This window comes from Oncorhynchus kisutch, linkage group LG27, assembly GCF_002021735.2.
Source record: "Oncorhynchus kisutch isolate 150728-3 linkage group LG27, Okis_V2, whole genome shotgun sequence".
NCBI classification, from domain to species: Eukaryota; Metazoa; Chordata; class Actinopteri; order Salmoniformes; family Salmonidae; genus Oncorhynchus; species Oncorhynchus kisutch.
This window is the reverse complement of record NC_034200.2, coordinates 42,396,884-42,411,272: the sequence shown is the minus strand read 5'-3', so window position 1 is coordinate 42,411,272 and position 14,389 is coordinate 42,396,884. Positions and strand designations below refer to the sequence as shown.

General features: G+C 45.0%; 1 protein-coding gene across 2 annotated transcripts in view; it reads left to right on the top strand.

The window, feature by feature from the left end:
- The window catches only part of LOC109879708 (ubiquitin carboxyl-terminal hydrolase 33), a 78,181-nt gene that overhangs the window by 47,462 nt on the left and 16,330 nt on the right, over nucleotides 1-14,389 (top strand). The window contains exons 14-20 of one of the 2 annotated variants that reach the window (XM_031807133.1): nucleotides 2,009-2,079; nucleotides 2,174-2,207; nucleotides 2,840-2,885; nucleotides 7,361-7,541; nucleotides 7,717-7,843; nucleotides 10,123-10,292; nucleotides 10,890-10,971. In XM_031807133.1, coding sequence (XP_031662993.1) covers nucleotides 2,009-2,079; nucleotides 2,174-2,207; nucleotides 2,840-2,885; nucleotides 7,361-7,541; nucleotides 7,717-7,843; nucleotides 10,123-10,292; nucleotides 10,890-10,971 — 711 coding nt within the window. The remainder of the gene's footprint in view (nucleotides 1-2,008; nucleotides 2,080-2,173; nucleotides 2,208-2,839; nucleotides 2,886-7,360; nucleotides 7,542-7,716; nucleotides 7,844-10,122; nucleotides 10,293-10,889; nucleotides 10,972-14,389) is intronic. The other variant, XR_004205843.1, reaches the window with a different exon arrangement.

Below are 14,389 nucleotides of genomic sequence, written 5' to 3'. Positions count from 1 at the left end.
GGTTGGGGTCAACATTAACACATTGTTAGGAGGAGTCAGGGTTGGGGTCAACATTAACACATTGTTAGGAGTCAGGGTTGGGGTCAACATTAACACATTGTTAGTAGGAGTCAGGGTTGGGGTCAACATTAACACATTGTTAGGAGTCAGGGTTGGGGTCAACATTAACACATTGTTAGTAGGAGTCAGGGTTGGGGTCAACATTAACACATTGTTAGTAGGAGTCAGGGTTGGGGTCAACATTAACACATTGTTAGGAGGAGTCAGGGTTGGGGTCAACATTAACACATTGTTAGGAGTCAGGGTTGTGGTCAACATTAACACATTGTTAGGAGTCAGGGTTGTGGTCAACATTAACACATTGTTAGGAGTCAGGGTTGGGGTCAACATTAACACATTGTTAGTAGGAGTCAGGGTTGGGGTCAACATTAACACATTGTTAGTAGGAGTCAGGGTTGGGGTCAACATTAACACATTGTTAGTAGGAGTCAGGGTTGGGGTCAACATTAACACATTGTTAGGAGGAGTCAGGGTTGGGGTCAACATTAACACATTGTTAGTAGGAGTCAGGGTTGGGGTCAACATTAACACATTGTTAGGAGGAGTCAGGGTTGGGGTCAACATTAACACATTGTTAGGAGGAGTCAGGGTTGGGGTCAACATTAACACATTGTTAGGAGGAGTCAGGGTTGGGGTCAACATTAACACATTGTTAGGAGGAGTCAGGGTTGGGGTCAACATTAACACATTGTTAGGAGTCAGGGTTGGGGTCAACATTAACACATTGTTAGTAGGAGTCAGGGTTGGGGTCAACATTAACACATTGTTAGGAGTCAGGGTTGGGGTCAACATTAACACATTGTTAGGAGGAGTCAGGGTTGGGGTCAACATTAACACATTGTTAGGAGGAGTCAGGGTTGGGGTCAACATTAACACATTGTTAGGAGGAGTCAGGGTTGGGGTCAACATTAATACATTGTTAGGAGGAGTCAGGGTTGGGGTCAACATTAACACATTGTTAGGAGGAGTCAGGGTTGGGGTCAACATTAACACATTGTTAGGAGGAGTCAGGGTTGGGGTCAACATTAACACATTGTTAGTAGGAGTCAGGGTTGGGGTCAACATTAACACATTGTTAGTAGGAGTCAGGGTTGGGGTCAACATTAACACATTGTTAGTAGGAGTCAGGGTTGGGGTCAACATTAACACATTGTTAGGAGGAGTCAGGGTTGGGGTCAACATTAATACATTGTTAGGAGGAGTCAGGGTTGGGGTCAACATTAACACATTGTTAGGAGGAGTCAGGGTTGGGGTCAACATTAATACATTGTTAGGAGGAGTCAGGGTTGGGGTCAACATTAACACATTGTTAGGAGGAGTCAGGGTTGGGGTCAACATTAATACATTGTTAGGAGGAGTCAGGGTTGGGGTCAACATTAACACATTGTTAGGAGGAGTCAGGGTTGGGGTCAACATTAACACATTGTTAGGAGGAGTCAGGGTTGGGGTCAACATTAACACATTGTTAGGAGGAGTCAGGGTTGGGGTCAACATTAATACATTGTTAGGAGGAGTCAGGGTTGGGGTCAACATTAACACATTGTTAGGAGGAGTCAGGGTTGGGGTCAACATTAACACATTGTTAGGAGGAGTCAGGGTTGGGGTCAACATTAACACATTGTTAGGAGCTGTCAGGGTTGGGGTCAACATTAACACATTGTTAGGAGGAGTCAGGGTTGGGGTCAACATTAACACATTGTTAGGAGTCAGGGTTGGGGTCAACATTAACACATTGTTAGGAGTCAGGGTTGGGGTCAATTCCATTTCAATTCCAATAAATTAAAAACGCTTCGATACAAATTCAAAGTGTTTAAGAGAAACTGGAATTTTAGTGTACCTCCTGAATTGAAATGGAATTGAACCCAACCCTGGTAGGAGCCATCAGTGAGTTGTGTGAAGTCTATTCTGTTAACAGTAAAACTCTTGTGATTATGTCCTTGTGTTCCAGCTGGTGGTGGGGTCCTGTGGTGACCTTACAGGACTGTCTGGCTGCCTTCTTCACCAGAGACGAGCTGAAAGGTGAGGACCTTGACTGTCTCTGTACCTCAATGCTTCAGGTCTCTGGTACCTGTTCAGTCTGGAGCGTTACTGTGTTGTTTCTGTGTGTCCCTAGGTGACAACATGTACAGCTGTGAGAAATGCAAGAAGTGAGTATCCGAACACCCCCCCCCCTCCAACAACAAAATTATATTTACAGTGGGGCAAAAAAGTATTTAGTCAGCCACCAATTGTGCAAGTTCTCCCACTTAAAAAGACGAGAGAGGCCTGTAATTTTCATCATAGGTACACTTCAACTATGACAGACAAAATGAGGAAAAAAAATCCAGAAAATCACATTGTAGGATTTTTTATGAATTTATTTGCAAATTATGGTGGAAAATAAGTATTTGGTCAATAACAAAAGTTTATCGCAATACTTTGTTATATACCCTTTGTTGGGAATGACAGTGGTAAAACGTTTTCTGTAAGTCTTCACAAGGTTTTCACACACTGTTGCTGGTATTTTGGCCCATTCCTCCATGCAGATCTCCTCTAGAGCAGTGATGTTTTGGGGCTGTTGCTGGGCAACATGGACTTTCAACTCCCTCCAAAGATTTTCTATGGGGTTGAGATCTGGAGACTGGCTAGGCCACTCCAGGACCTTGAAATGAACCCCCCCCCCCCTCCAACAACAAAATATGTAAATCATTAGATAGATGACTGAATGGAACTTCTTCATGGTTTAACTCAGGAAACCTGAATAAAATATTTAATTAAGACTGTGATTTTTCTCTGCTAGATTACGGAATGGAGTGAAATTCTGCAAAGTACAGAGTGTACCAGAGGTGAGTGTTCAAACACTTTAGAAAACCCACGAGACTCATATTAGTATATACAGTATTTTACAGCTGCTATTACTGATATTACAGGATCTACAGTATATTACAACTGATATTACAGGATGTACAGTATTTTACAGCTGATATTACAGGATGTACAGTATATTACAGGATGTACAGTATATTACAGGATGTACAGCATATTACAGGATGTACAGTATATTACAGGATGTACAGTATATTACAGCTGATATTACTGATATTACAGGATGTACAGTATATTACAGCTGCTATTACAGGATGTACAGTATATTACAGGATGTACAGTATATTACAGCTGCTATTACAGGATGTACAGTATATTACAGGATGTACAGTATATTACAGCTGCTATTACAGGATGTACAGTATATTACAGGATGTACAGCATATTACAGCTGATATTACAGGATGTACAGTATATTACAGGATGTACAGTATATTACAGCTGCTATTACAGGATGTACAGCATATTACAGCTGATATTACAGGATGTACAGTATATTACTGATATTACAGGATGTACAGTATATTACAGGATGTACAGTATATTACAGGATGCACAGTATATTACAGCTGATATTACAGGATTTACAGTATATTACAGGATGTACAGTATATTACAGCTGCTATTACAGGATGTACAGTATATTACAGGATGTACAGCATATTACAGCTGATATTACAGGATGTACAGCATATTACAGCTGATATTACAGGATGTACAGTATATTATAGCTGCTATTACAGGATTTACAGTATATTACAGGATGTACAGTATATTACAGCTGCTATTACAGGATGTGCAGCATATTACAGCTGATATTACAGGATGTACAGTATATTACAGCTGCTATTATAGGATGTACAGTATATTATAGCTGCTATTACAGGATTTACAGTATATTACAGGATGTACAGTATATTACAGGATGTACCGTATATTACAGATGATATTACAGGATGTACAGTATATTATAGCTGCTATTACAGGATTTACAGTATATTACAGGATGTACAGTATATTACTGATATTACAGGATGTACCGTATATTACAGCTGATATTACAGGATGTACAGTATATTATAGCTGCTATTACAGGATGTACAGTATATTACAGGATGTACAGTATATTACAGGATGTACAGTATATTACAGCTGCTATTACCGGATGAACAGTATATTACAGCTGATATTACAGGATGTACAGTATATTACAGGATGTACAGTATATTACAGGATGTACAGTATATTACAGCTGCTATTACAGGATGTACAGTATATTACAGGATGTACAGCATATTACAGCTGATATTACAGGATGTACAGCATATTACAGCTGATATTACAGGATGTACAGTATATTATAGCTGCTATTACAGGATTTACAGTATATTACAGGATGTACAGTATATTATAGCTGCTATTACAGGATGTACAGTATATTACAGGATGTACAGTATATTACAGGATGTACAGTATATTACAGCTGCTATTACAGGATGTACAGTATATTACAGCTGATATTACAGGATGTACAGTATATTATAGCTGCTATTACAGGATTTACAGTATATTACAGGATGTACAGTATATTACAGCTGATATTACAGGATGTACAGTATATTACAGCTGCTATTATAGGATGTACAGTATATTATAGCTGCTATTACATGATTTACAGTATATTACAGGATGTACAGTATATTACTGATATTACAGGATGTACCGTATATTACAGATGATATTACAGGATGTACAGTATATTATAGCTGCTATTACAGGATTTACAGTATATTACAGGATGTACAGTATATTACTGATATTACAGGATGTACCGTATATTACAGCTGATATTACAGGATGTACAGTATATTATAGCTGCTATTACAGGATGTACAGTATATTACAGCTGATATTGCTGATATTACAGGATGTACAGTATATTACAGGATGTACAGTATATTACAGCTGATATTGCTGATATTACAGGATGTACACTATATTACAGCTGATATTGCTGATATTACAGGATGTACAGTATATTACAGGATCTACAGTATATTACAGCTGATATTACTGATATTACAGGATGTACAGTATATTACTGATATTACAGGATCTACAGTATATTACAGCTGATATTACTGATATTACAGGATGTACAGTATATTACAGCTGCTATTACAGGATGTACAGTATATTACAGGATGTACAGTATATTACTGATATTACAGGATGTACAGTATATTACAGCTGATATTACAGGATGTACAGTATATTACAGCTGATATTACAGGATGTACAGTATATTACAGCTGATATTACAGGATGTACAGTATATTACAGCTGCTATTACAGGATGTACAGTATATTACAGGATGTACAGTATATTACAGCTGATATTACAGGATGTACAGTATATTACAGCTGATATTACAGGATGTACAGTATATTACAGGATGTACAGTATATTACAGGCTCTACAGTATATTACAGCTGATATTACAGGATGTACAGTATATTACAGCTGCTATTACAGGATGTACAGTATATTACAGGATGTACAGTATATTACAGCTGATATTACAGGATGTACAGTATATTACAGCTGCTATTACAGGATGTACAGTATATTACAGGATGTACAGTATATTACTGATATTACAGGATGTACAGTATATTACAGCTGATATTACAGGATGTACAGTATATTACAGGATGTACAGTATATTACAGTATATTACAGGATGTACAGTATATTACAGCTGATATTACTGATATTACAGGATGCACAGTGCATTTGGAAAGTTTTCAGACCCCTTGACTTTTTCTCAACAAGATTTACGTTACAGCGTTATTCATACATTGATTAAATAGCTGATTTTCCTCATCAATCTACACACAATACCCCATAATGACATCACAATACCCCATAATGACATCACAATAACCCATAATGACATCACAATACCCCATAATGACATCACAATACCCCATAATGACATCACAATACCCCATAAAGACATCACAATACACCATAAAGGCAAAGTGAAAACAGGTTTTCAGAATAAAATAAATCTTATTTACGTAAGTATTCAGAAATATCTATTTACCTATTCAGACCCCTTTGCTATGAGACTTGAAATTGAGCTCAGGTGCACCCTGTTTCCATTGATCATCCTTGAGATGTTTCTACATCTTGATTGGAGTCTACCTGTGGTAAATTCAATTGATTGGACATGATTTGGAAAGGCACACACCTGTCTATATAAAGGTCCTACAGTTGACAGTGCAGGTCAGAGCAAAAACCAAGCCATGAGGTCGAAGGAATTGTCCGTAGTTCTCAGAGACAGGATTGTGTCGAGGCACAGATCTGGGGAAGGGTACCAAAAATGTCTGCAGAATTGAAGGTCCCCAAGAACACAGTGGCCACAGTGGCATCATTCTTAAATGGAAGAAGTTTGGAACCACCAAGACTCTTCCTAGAGCTGGCTGCCCGGCCAAACTGAGCAATAGGGGGAGAAGGGACTTGGTCAGTTAGGTGACCAAGAACCCGATAGTCACTCTGACAGAGCTCCAGAGTTCCTCTGTGGAGATGGGGGAACCATCCAGAAGGATATTCAGCCACACACATTGCTGACAGGTCTATTTTTTATTTTACCTTTATTTAACTAGGCAAGTCAGTTAAGAGCAAATTCTTATTTTCAATGACGTCCTACCCCGGCCAAACCCGGACGACGCTGGGCCAATTGTCTTAATTCTCAATGATGGCCTAGGAACAGTGGGTTTAACTGTTATAGCAGCAATGTTCCAACATCTAGTGGAAAGCCTTCCCAGAAGAGTGGAGGCTGTTATAGCAGCAATGTTCCAACATCTAGTGGAAAGCCTTCCCAGAAGAGTGGAGGCTGTTATAGCAGCAATGTTCCAACATCTAGTGGAAAGCCTTCCCAGAAGAGTGGAGGCTGTTATAGCAGCAATGTTCCAACATCTAGTGGAAAGCCTTCCCAGAAGAGTGGAGGCTGTTATAGCAGCAATGTTCCATCATCTAGTGGAAAGCCTTCCCAGAAGAGTGGAGGCTGTTATAGCAGCAATGTTCCAACATCTAGTGGAAAGCCTTCCCAGAAGAGTGGAGGCTGTTATAGCAGCAATGTTCCATCATCTAGTGGAAAGCCTTCCCAGAAGAGTGGAGGCTGTTATAGCAGCAATGTTCCATCATCTAATGGAAAGAAAATGTAGGAGGCTGTTATAGCAACGAAGGGGGGACCAACTCCATATGAATGCCCATGATTTTGTATGAGATGTTCGACGAGCAGGTGTCTACATACTTTTGGCCATGAAGAGTGTGTGTATGTGATTTATTGTCACATACATCAGATAGGTGCAGTGAATTGTATTGTTTTACAGGGTCAACAATAATTTGTTTTCATTCCCTTTCCAGATCCTGTGCATCCACCTGAAGCGGTTTAGACACGAGCTGATGTTCTCCGCTAAGATCGGGACTCACGTCTCCTTCCCATTGGAGGGCCTGGAACTGCAGCCCTTCCTGGCCAAGGATAGCTCCGCCCACACCACCTCCTATGACCTGCTGTCCATCATCTGTCACCATGGCACCGCCAGCAGTGAGTGGGCTCTGGATCAACGGATAGAAACTTGTTCTAGCATGGACCTTGAGGGCTTTCACTATTTTATTTTAAGTAATCAACTTCATGGGGATTGTTATCCTTTTCTCTTCTTGCAAACCCCAGGTTAACCTCCTTTCTCTTCCTCCTCTCCCTATCCTCCTCCTCTCACCAGGTGGCCACTACATAGCCTACTGTAGGAATGATCTGAACAACCTCTGGTATGAGTTTGATGACCAGAGCGTCACCGAGGTGTCAGAGTCCTGCGTCCAGAACGCTGAGGCCTACGTATTGTTCTACAAGTAAGACAAACAGCATATAACCAACACACCATAGGAGTGGTAATATAACTACCTCCTCCTCTAGGAGTGGTGTTATTATAACTACCTCCTCCTCTAGGAGTGGTGTTATTATAACTACCTCTAGGAGTGGTGGTGTTATTATAACTACCTCTAGGAGTGGTGGTGTTATTATAACTACCTCTAGGAGTGGTGGTGTTATTATAATCAAATCAAATCAAATCAAATTTATTTATATAGCCCTTCGTACATCAGCTGATATCTCAAAGTGCTGTACAGAAACCCAGCCTAAAACCCCAAACAGCAAGCAATGCAGGTGGAGAAGCACAGTGGCTAGGAAAAACTCCCTAGAAAGGCCAATACCTAGGAAGAAACCTAGAGAGGAACCAGGCTATGTGGGGTGGCCAGTCCTCTTCTGGCTGTGCCGGGTGGAGATTATAACAGAACATGGTCAAGATGTTCAATGTTCATAAATGACCAGCATGGTCGAATAATAATAAGGCAGAACAGTTGAAACTAGAGCAGCAGCACAGTCAGGTGGAAGTTGAAACTGGAGCAGCAGCATGGCCAGGTAGACTGGGGACAGCAAGGAGTCATCATGTCAGGTAGTCCTGGGGCATGGTCCTAGGGCTCAGGTCAGTTGAAACTGGAACAGCAGCATGGCCAGGTGGACTGGGGACAGCAAGGAGTCATCATGTCAGGTAGTCCTGGGGCATGGTCCTAGGGCTCAGGTCCTCCGAGAGAGAGAAAGAAAGAGAGAAGGAGAGAATTAGAGAACGCACACTTAGATTCACACAGGACACCGAATAGGACAGGAGAAGTACTCCAGATATAACAAACTGACCCCAGCCCCCGACACATAAACTACTGCAGCATAAATACTGGAGGCTGAGACAGGAGGGGTCAGGAGACACTGTGGCCCCATCCGAGGACACCCCCGGACAGGGCCAAATTATAACTACCTCTAGGAGTGGTGGTGTTATTATAACTACCTCTAGGAGTGGTGGTGTTATTATAACTACCTCTAGGAGTGGTGGTGTTATTATAACTACCTCTAGGAGTGGTGGTGTTATTATAACTACCTCTAGGAGTGGTGGTGTTATTATAACTACCTCTAGGAGTGGTGGTGTTATTATAACTACCTCTAGGAGTGGTGGTGTTATTATAACTACCTCTAGGAGTGGTGGTGTTATTATAACTACCTCTAGGAGTGGTGGTGTTATTATAACTACCTCTAGGAGTGGTGGTGTTATTATAACTACCTCTAGGAGTGGTGGTGTTATTATAACTACCTCTAGGAGTGGTGGTGTTATTATAACTACCTCTAGGAGTGGTGGTGTTATTATAACTACCTCTAGGAGTGGTGGTGTTATTATAACTACCTCTAGGAGTGGTGGTGTTATTATAACTACCTCTAGGAGTGGTGTTATTATAACTACCTCTAGGAGTGGTGTTATTATAACTACCTCTAGGAGTGGTGTTAATATAACTACCTCTAGGAGTGGTGTTAATATAACTACCTCTAGGAGTGGTGTTATTATAACTACCTCTAGGAGTGGTGTTATTATAACTACCTCTAGGAGTGGTGTTATTATAACTACCTCTAGGAGTGGTGTTATTATAACTACCTCTAGGAGTGGTGTTATTATAACTACCTCTAGGAGTGGTGTTATTATAACTACCTCTAGGAGTGGTGTTATTATAACTACCTCTAGGAGTGGTGTTATTATAACTACCTCTAGGAGTGGTGTTATTATAACTACCTCTAGAAGTGGTGTTATTATAACTACCTCTAGGAGTGGTGTTATTATAACTACCTCTAGGAGTGGTGTTATTATAACTACCTCTAGGAGTGGTGTTATTATAACTACCTCTAGGAGTGGTGTTATTATAACTACCTCTAGGAGTGGTGTTATTATAACTACCTCTAGGAGTGGTGTTATTATAACTACCTCTAGGAGTGGTGTTATTATAACTACCTCCTCCTCTAAGAGTGGTGTGATAGAAGAAGACTTATCACACAAAGCAACACAGCATAAGACCACCACACTAAGAACAGTTATGAGACTTAATCCTGAACAGTGGGGCGACATCCTTCCTCTAGACATCAACAGCAGAATTATAATCTGGATTAGAACCTTCTCTGGAGGCCGTGCCAGTTTTACCAGATTATAATTTTCTTGTTTTTTGTAAACAGGAAGTTTCCGTGCTCTGGTACCGACCACGTCCGTTTAGTTGATTTAGTGCACGGTTATTAATGTGTACTGTTTGTGTCCCTCCAGGAAGAGCAACGAGGATGCGCTGAAGGAGAGGAGGAAGGTGACGGGTCTACTCGGCGTGACGGAGCCCAGTCTGCTACAGTTCTACGTCTCCAGACAGTGGCTCAACAAGTTCAAGACCTTCGCTGAGCCTGGACCCATCTCCAATGACGACTTCCTCTGCTCACACGGAGGTACGGAGCGATGGACTTTTATCTTTCCAACTATCCATGTATGTCTCTATCAGACATTTATATATCTTTCTCTCAGCCAGTCAGACACAGTCAGACACAGTCAGACACAGTCAGACACCGTCAGACACCGTCAGACACAGTCAGACACCGTCAGACACCGTCGGACACCGTCGGACACAGTCGGACACAGTCGGACACAGTCGGACACAGTCGGACACAGTCGGGCACAGTCGGGCACAGTCGGACACAGTCGGACACAGTCGGACACAGTCGGACACAGTCGGACACAGTCAGACACAGTCAGACACAGTCAGACACAGTCAATCAGTCAGTCAATCAGTCAATCAGTCAGTCAATCAGTCAGTCAGTCAATCAGTCAGTCAGTCAGTCAATCAGTCAGTCAATCAGTCAATCAGTCAGTCAATCAGTCAGTCAATCAGTCAGTCAATCAGTCAGTCAATCAGTCAGTCAAAGCAACTGGGGGAAATAAAGACCAAACGAATCCATGTTTACAGAGGATATTGGATGAGGTTAATGTGAGTGGTACCCATTACCCATAATGACTTGTGAAGTTCTTTTTAAATGTTGTGTTGTCAGGCGTGCCGCCTGCCAAGGCCGCGTTCATCGATGATCTGGTAGTGATGCTGCCTCAGAATGCGTGGGACCACCTCTACAGCAGGTCAGCTTCATACAGCGACACGGCACCGTTCATACAGCGACACGGCACCGTTCATACAGCGACACGGCACCGTTCATACAGCGACACGGCACCGTTCATACAGCGACACGGCACCGTTCATACAGCGACACGGCACCGTTCATACAGCGACACGGCACCGTTCATACAGCGACACCGTTCATACAGCGACACCGTTCATACAGCGACACCGTTCATACAGCGACACGGCACCGTTCATACAGCGACACGGCACCGTTCATACAGCGACACCGTTCATACAGCGACACCGTTCATACAGCGACACCGTTCATACAGCGACACGGCACCGTTCATACAGCGACACGGCACCGTTCATACAGCGACACGACACCGTTCATACAGCGACACGGCACCGTTCATACAGCGACACGGCACCGTTCATACAGCGACACGGCACCGTTCATACAGCGACACGGCACCGTTCATACAGCGACACGGCACCGTTCATACAGCGACACGGCACCGTTCATACAGCGACACCGTTCATACAGCGACACCGTTCATACAGCGACACGGCACCGTTCATACAGCGACACGGCACCGTTCATACAGCGGCACCGTTCATACAGCGGCACCGTTCATACAGCGGCACCGTTCATACAGCGGCACCGTTCATACAGCGGCACCGTTCATACAGCGGCACCGTTCATACAGCGACACGGCACCGTTCATACAGCGACACGGCACCGCTCATACAGCGACACGACACCGCACATACAGCGGCACCGTTCATACAGCGACACCGTTCATACAGCGACACCGTTCATACAGCGACACCGTTCATACAGCGACACCGCTCATACAGCGGCACCGTTCATACAGCGGCACCGTTCACACAGCGGCACCGTTCACACAGCGGCACCGTTCACACAGCGACACCGTTCACACAGCGACACGGCACCGTTCACACAGCGACACGGCACCGTTCATACAGCGGCACCGTTCATACAGCGACACGGCACCGTTCATACAGCGACACGGCACCGTTCATACAGCGACACGACACCGTTCATACAGCGACACGGCACCGTTCATACAGCGACACGGCACCGTTTATACAGCGACACGGCACCGTTCATACAGCGACACGACACCGTTCATACAGCGACACGACACCGTTCATACAGCGACACGACACCGTTCATACAGCGACACGGCACCGTTCATACAGCGACACGGCACCGTTTATACAGCGACACGACACCGTTCATACATCGACACGACACCGTTCATACAGCGACACGGCACCGTTCATACAGCGACACGGCACCGTTCATACAGCGACACGGCACCGTTCATACAGCGACACGGCACCGTTCATACAGCGGCACCGTTCATACAGCGGCACCGTTCATACAGCGACACCGTTCATACAGCGACACCGTTCATACAGCGGCACCGTTCATACAGCGACACCGTTCATACAGCGACACCGTTCATACAGCGACACGGCACCGTTCATACAGCGACACGGCACCGTTCATACAGCGGCACCGTTCATACAGCGACACGGCACCGTTCATACAGCGACACCGTTCATACAGCGACACGGCACCGTTCATACAGCGACACCGTTCATACAGCGACACGGCACCGTTCATACAGCGACACCGTTCATACAGCGACACCGTTCATACAGCGACACCGTTCATAAATCGACACCGTTCATAAATCGACACCGTTCATACAGCGACACCGTTCATACAGCGACACCGTTCATACAGCGACACCGTTCATACAGCGACACCGTTCATACAGCGACACGGCACCGTTCATACAGCGACACGGCACCGTTCATACAGCGACACGGCACCGTTCATACAGCGACACCGTTCATACAGCGACACCGTTCATACAGCGACACCGTTCATACAGCGACACCGTTCATACAGCGACACCGTTCATACAGCGACACCGTTCATACAGCGGCACCGTTCATACAGCGACACGGCACCGTTCATACAGCGACACGGCACCGTTCATACAGCGGCACGACACCGCACATACAGCGGCACCGCTCATACAGCGGCACCGTTCATACAGCGACACCGCTCATACAGCGACACCGTTCATACAGCGACACCGTTCATACAGCGACACGGCACCGTTCATACAGCGACACGGCACCGTTCATACAGCGACACCGTTCATACAGCGACACGGCGCCGTTCATACAGCGACACCGTTCATACAGCGACACCGTTCATACAGCGACACCGCTCATACAGCGGCACCGTTCATACAGCGGCACCGTTCACACAGCGACACGGCACCGTTCACACAGCGACACGGCACCGTTCATACAGCGGCACCGTTCATACAGCGACACGGCACCGTTCATACAGCGACACGGCACCGTTCATACAGCGACACGACACCGTTCATACAGCGACACCGTTCATACAGCGACACGGCACCGTTCATACAGCGACACGGCACCGTTCATACAGCGGCACCGTTCATACAGCGGCACCGTTCATACAGCGACACCGTTCATACAGCGACACGGCACCGTTCATACAGCGACACGGCACCGTTCATACAGCGACACGGCACCGTTCATACAGCGACACGGCACCGTTCATACAGCGACACGACACCGTTCATACAGCGACACGGCACCGTTCATACAGCGACACGGCACCGTTCATACAGCGACACGGCACCGTTCATACAGCGACACGGCACCGTTCATACAGCGACACGGCACCGTTCATACAGCGACACGGCACCGTTCATACAGCGACACGGCACCGTTCATACAGCGACACGGCACCGTTCATACAGCGACACGGCACAGTTCATACAGCGACACCGTTCATACAGCGACACGGCACCGTTCATACAGCGACACCGTTCATACAGCGACACCGTTCATACAGCGACACGGCACCGTTCATACAGCGACACGACACCGTTCATACAGCGACACGGCACCGTTCATACAGCGACACGGCACCGTTCATACAGCGACACGGCACCGTTCATACAGCGACACCGTTCATACAGCGACACCGTTCATACAGCGACACCGTTCATACAGCGACACCGTTCATACAGCGACACCGTTCATACAGCGACACGGCACCGTGGCACCGTTTCATACAGCGACACGGCACCGTTCATACAGCGACACGGCACCGTTCATACAGCGACACCGTTCATACAGCGACACCGTTCATACAGCGACACCGTTCATACAGCGACACCGTTCATACAGCGACACCGTTCATACAGCGACACGGCACCGTTCATACAGCGACACCGTTCATACAGCGACACGGCACCGTTCATACAGCGACACCGTTCATACAGCGACACGGCACCGTTCATACAGCGACACGGCACCGTTCATACAGCGACACGGCACCGTTCATAC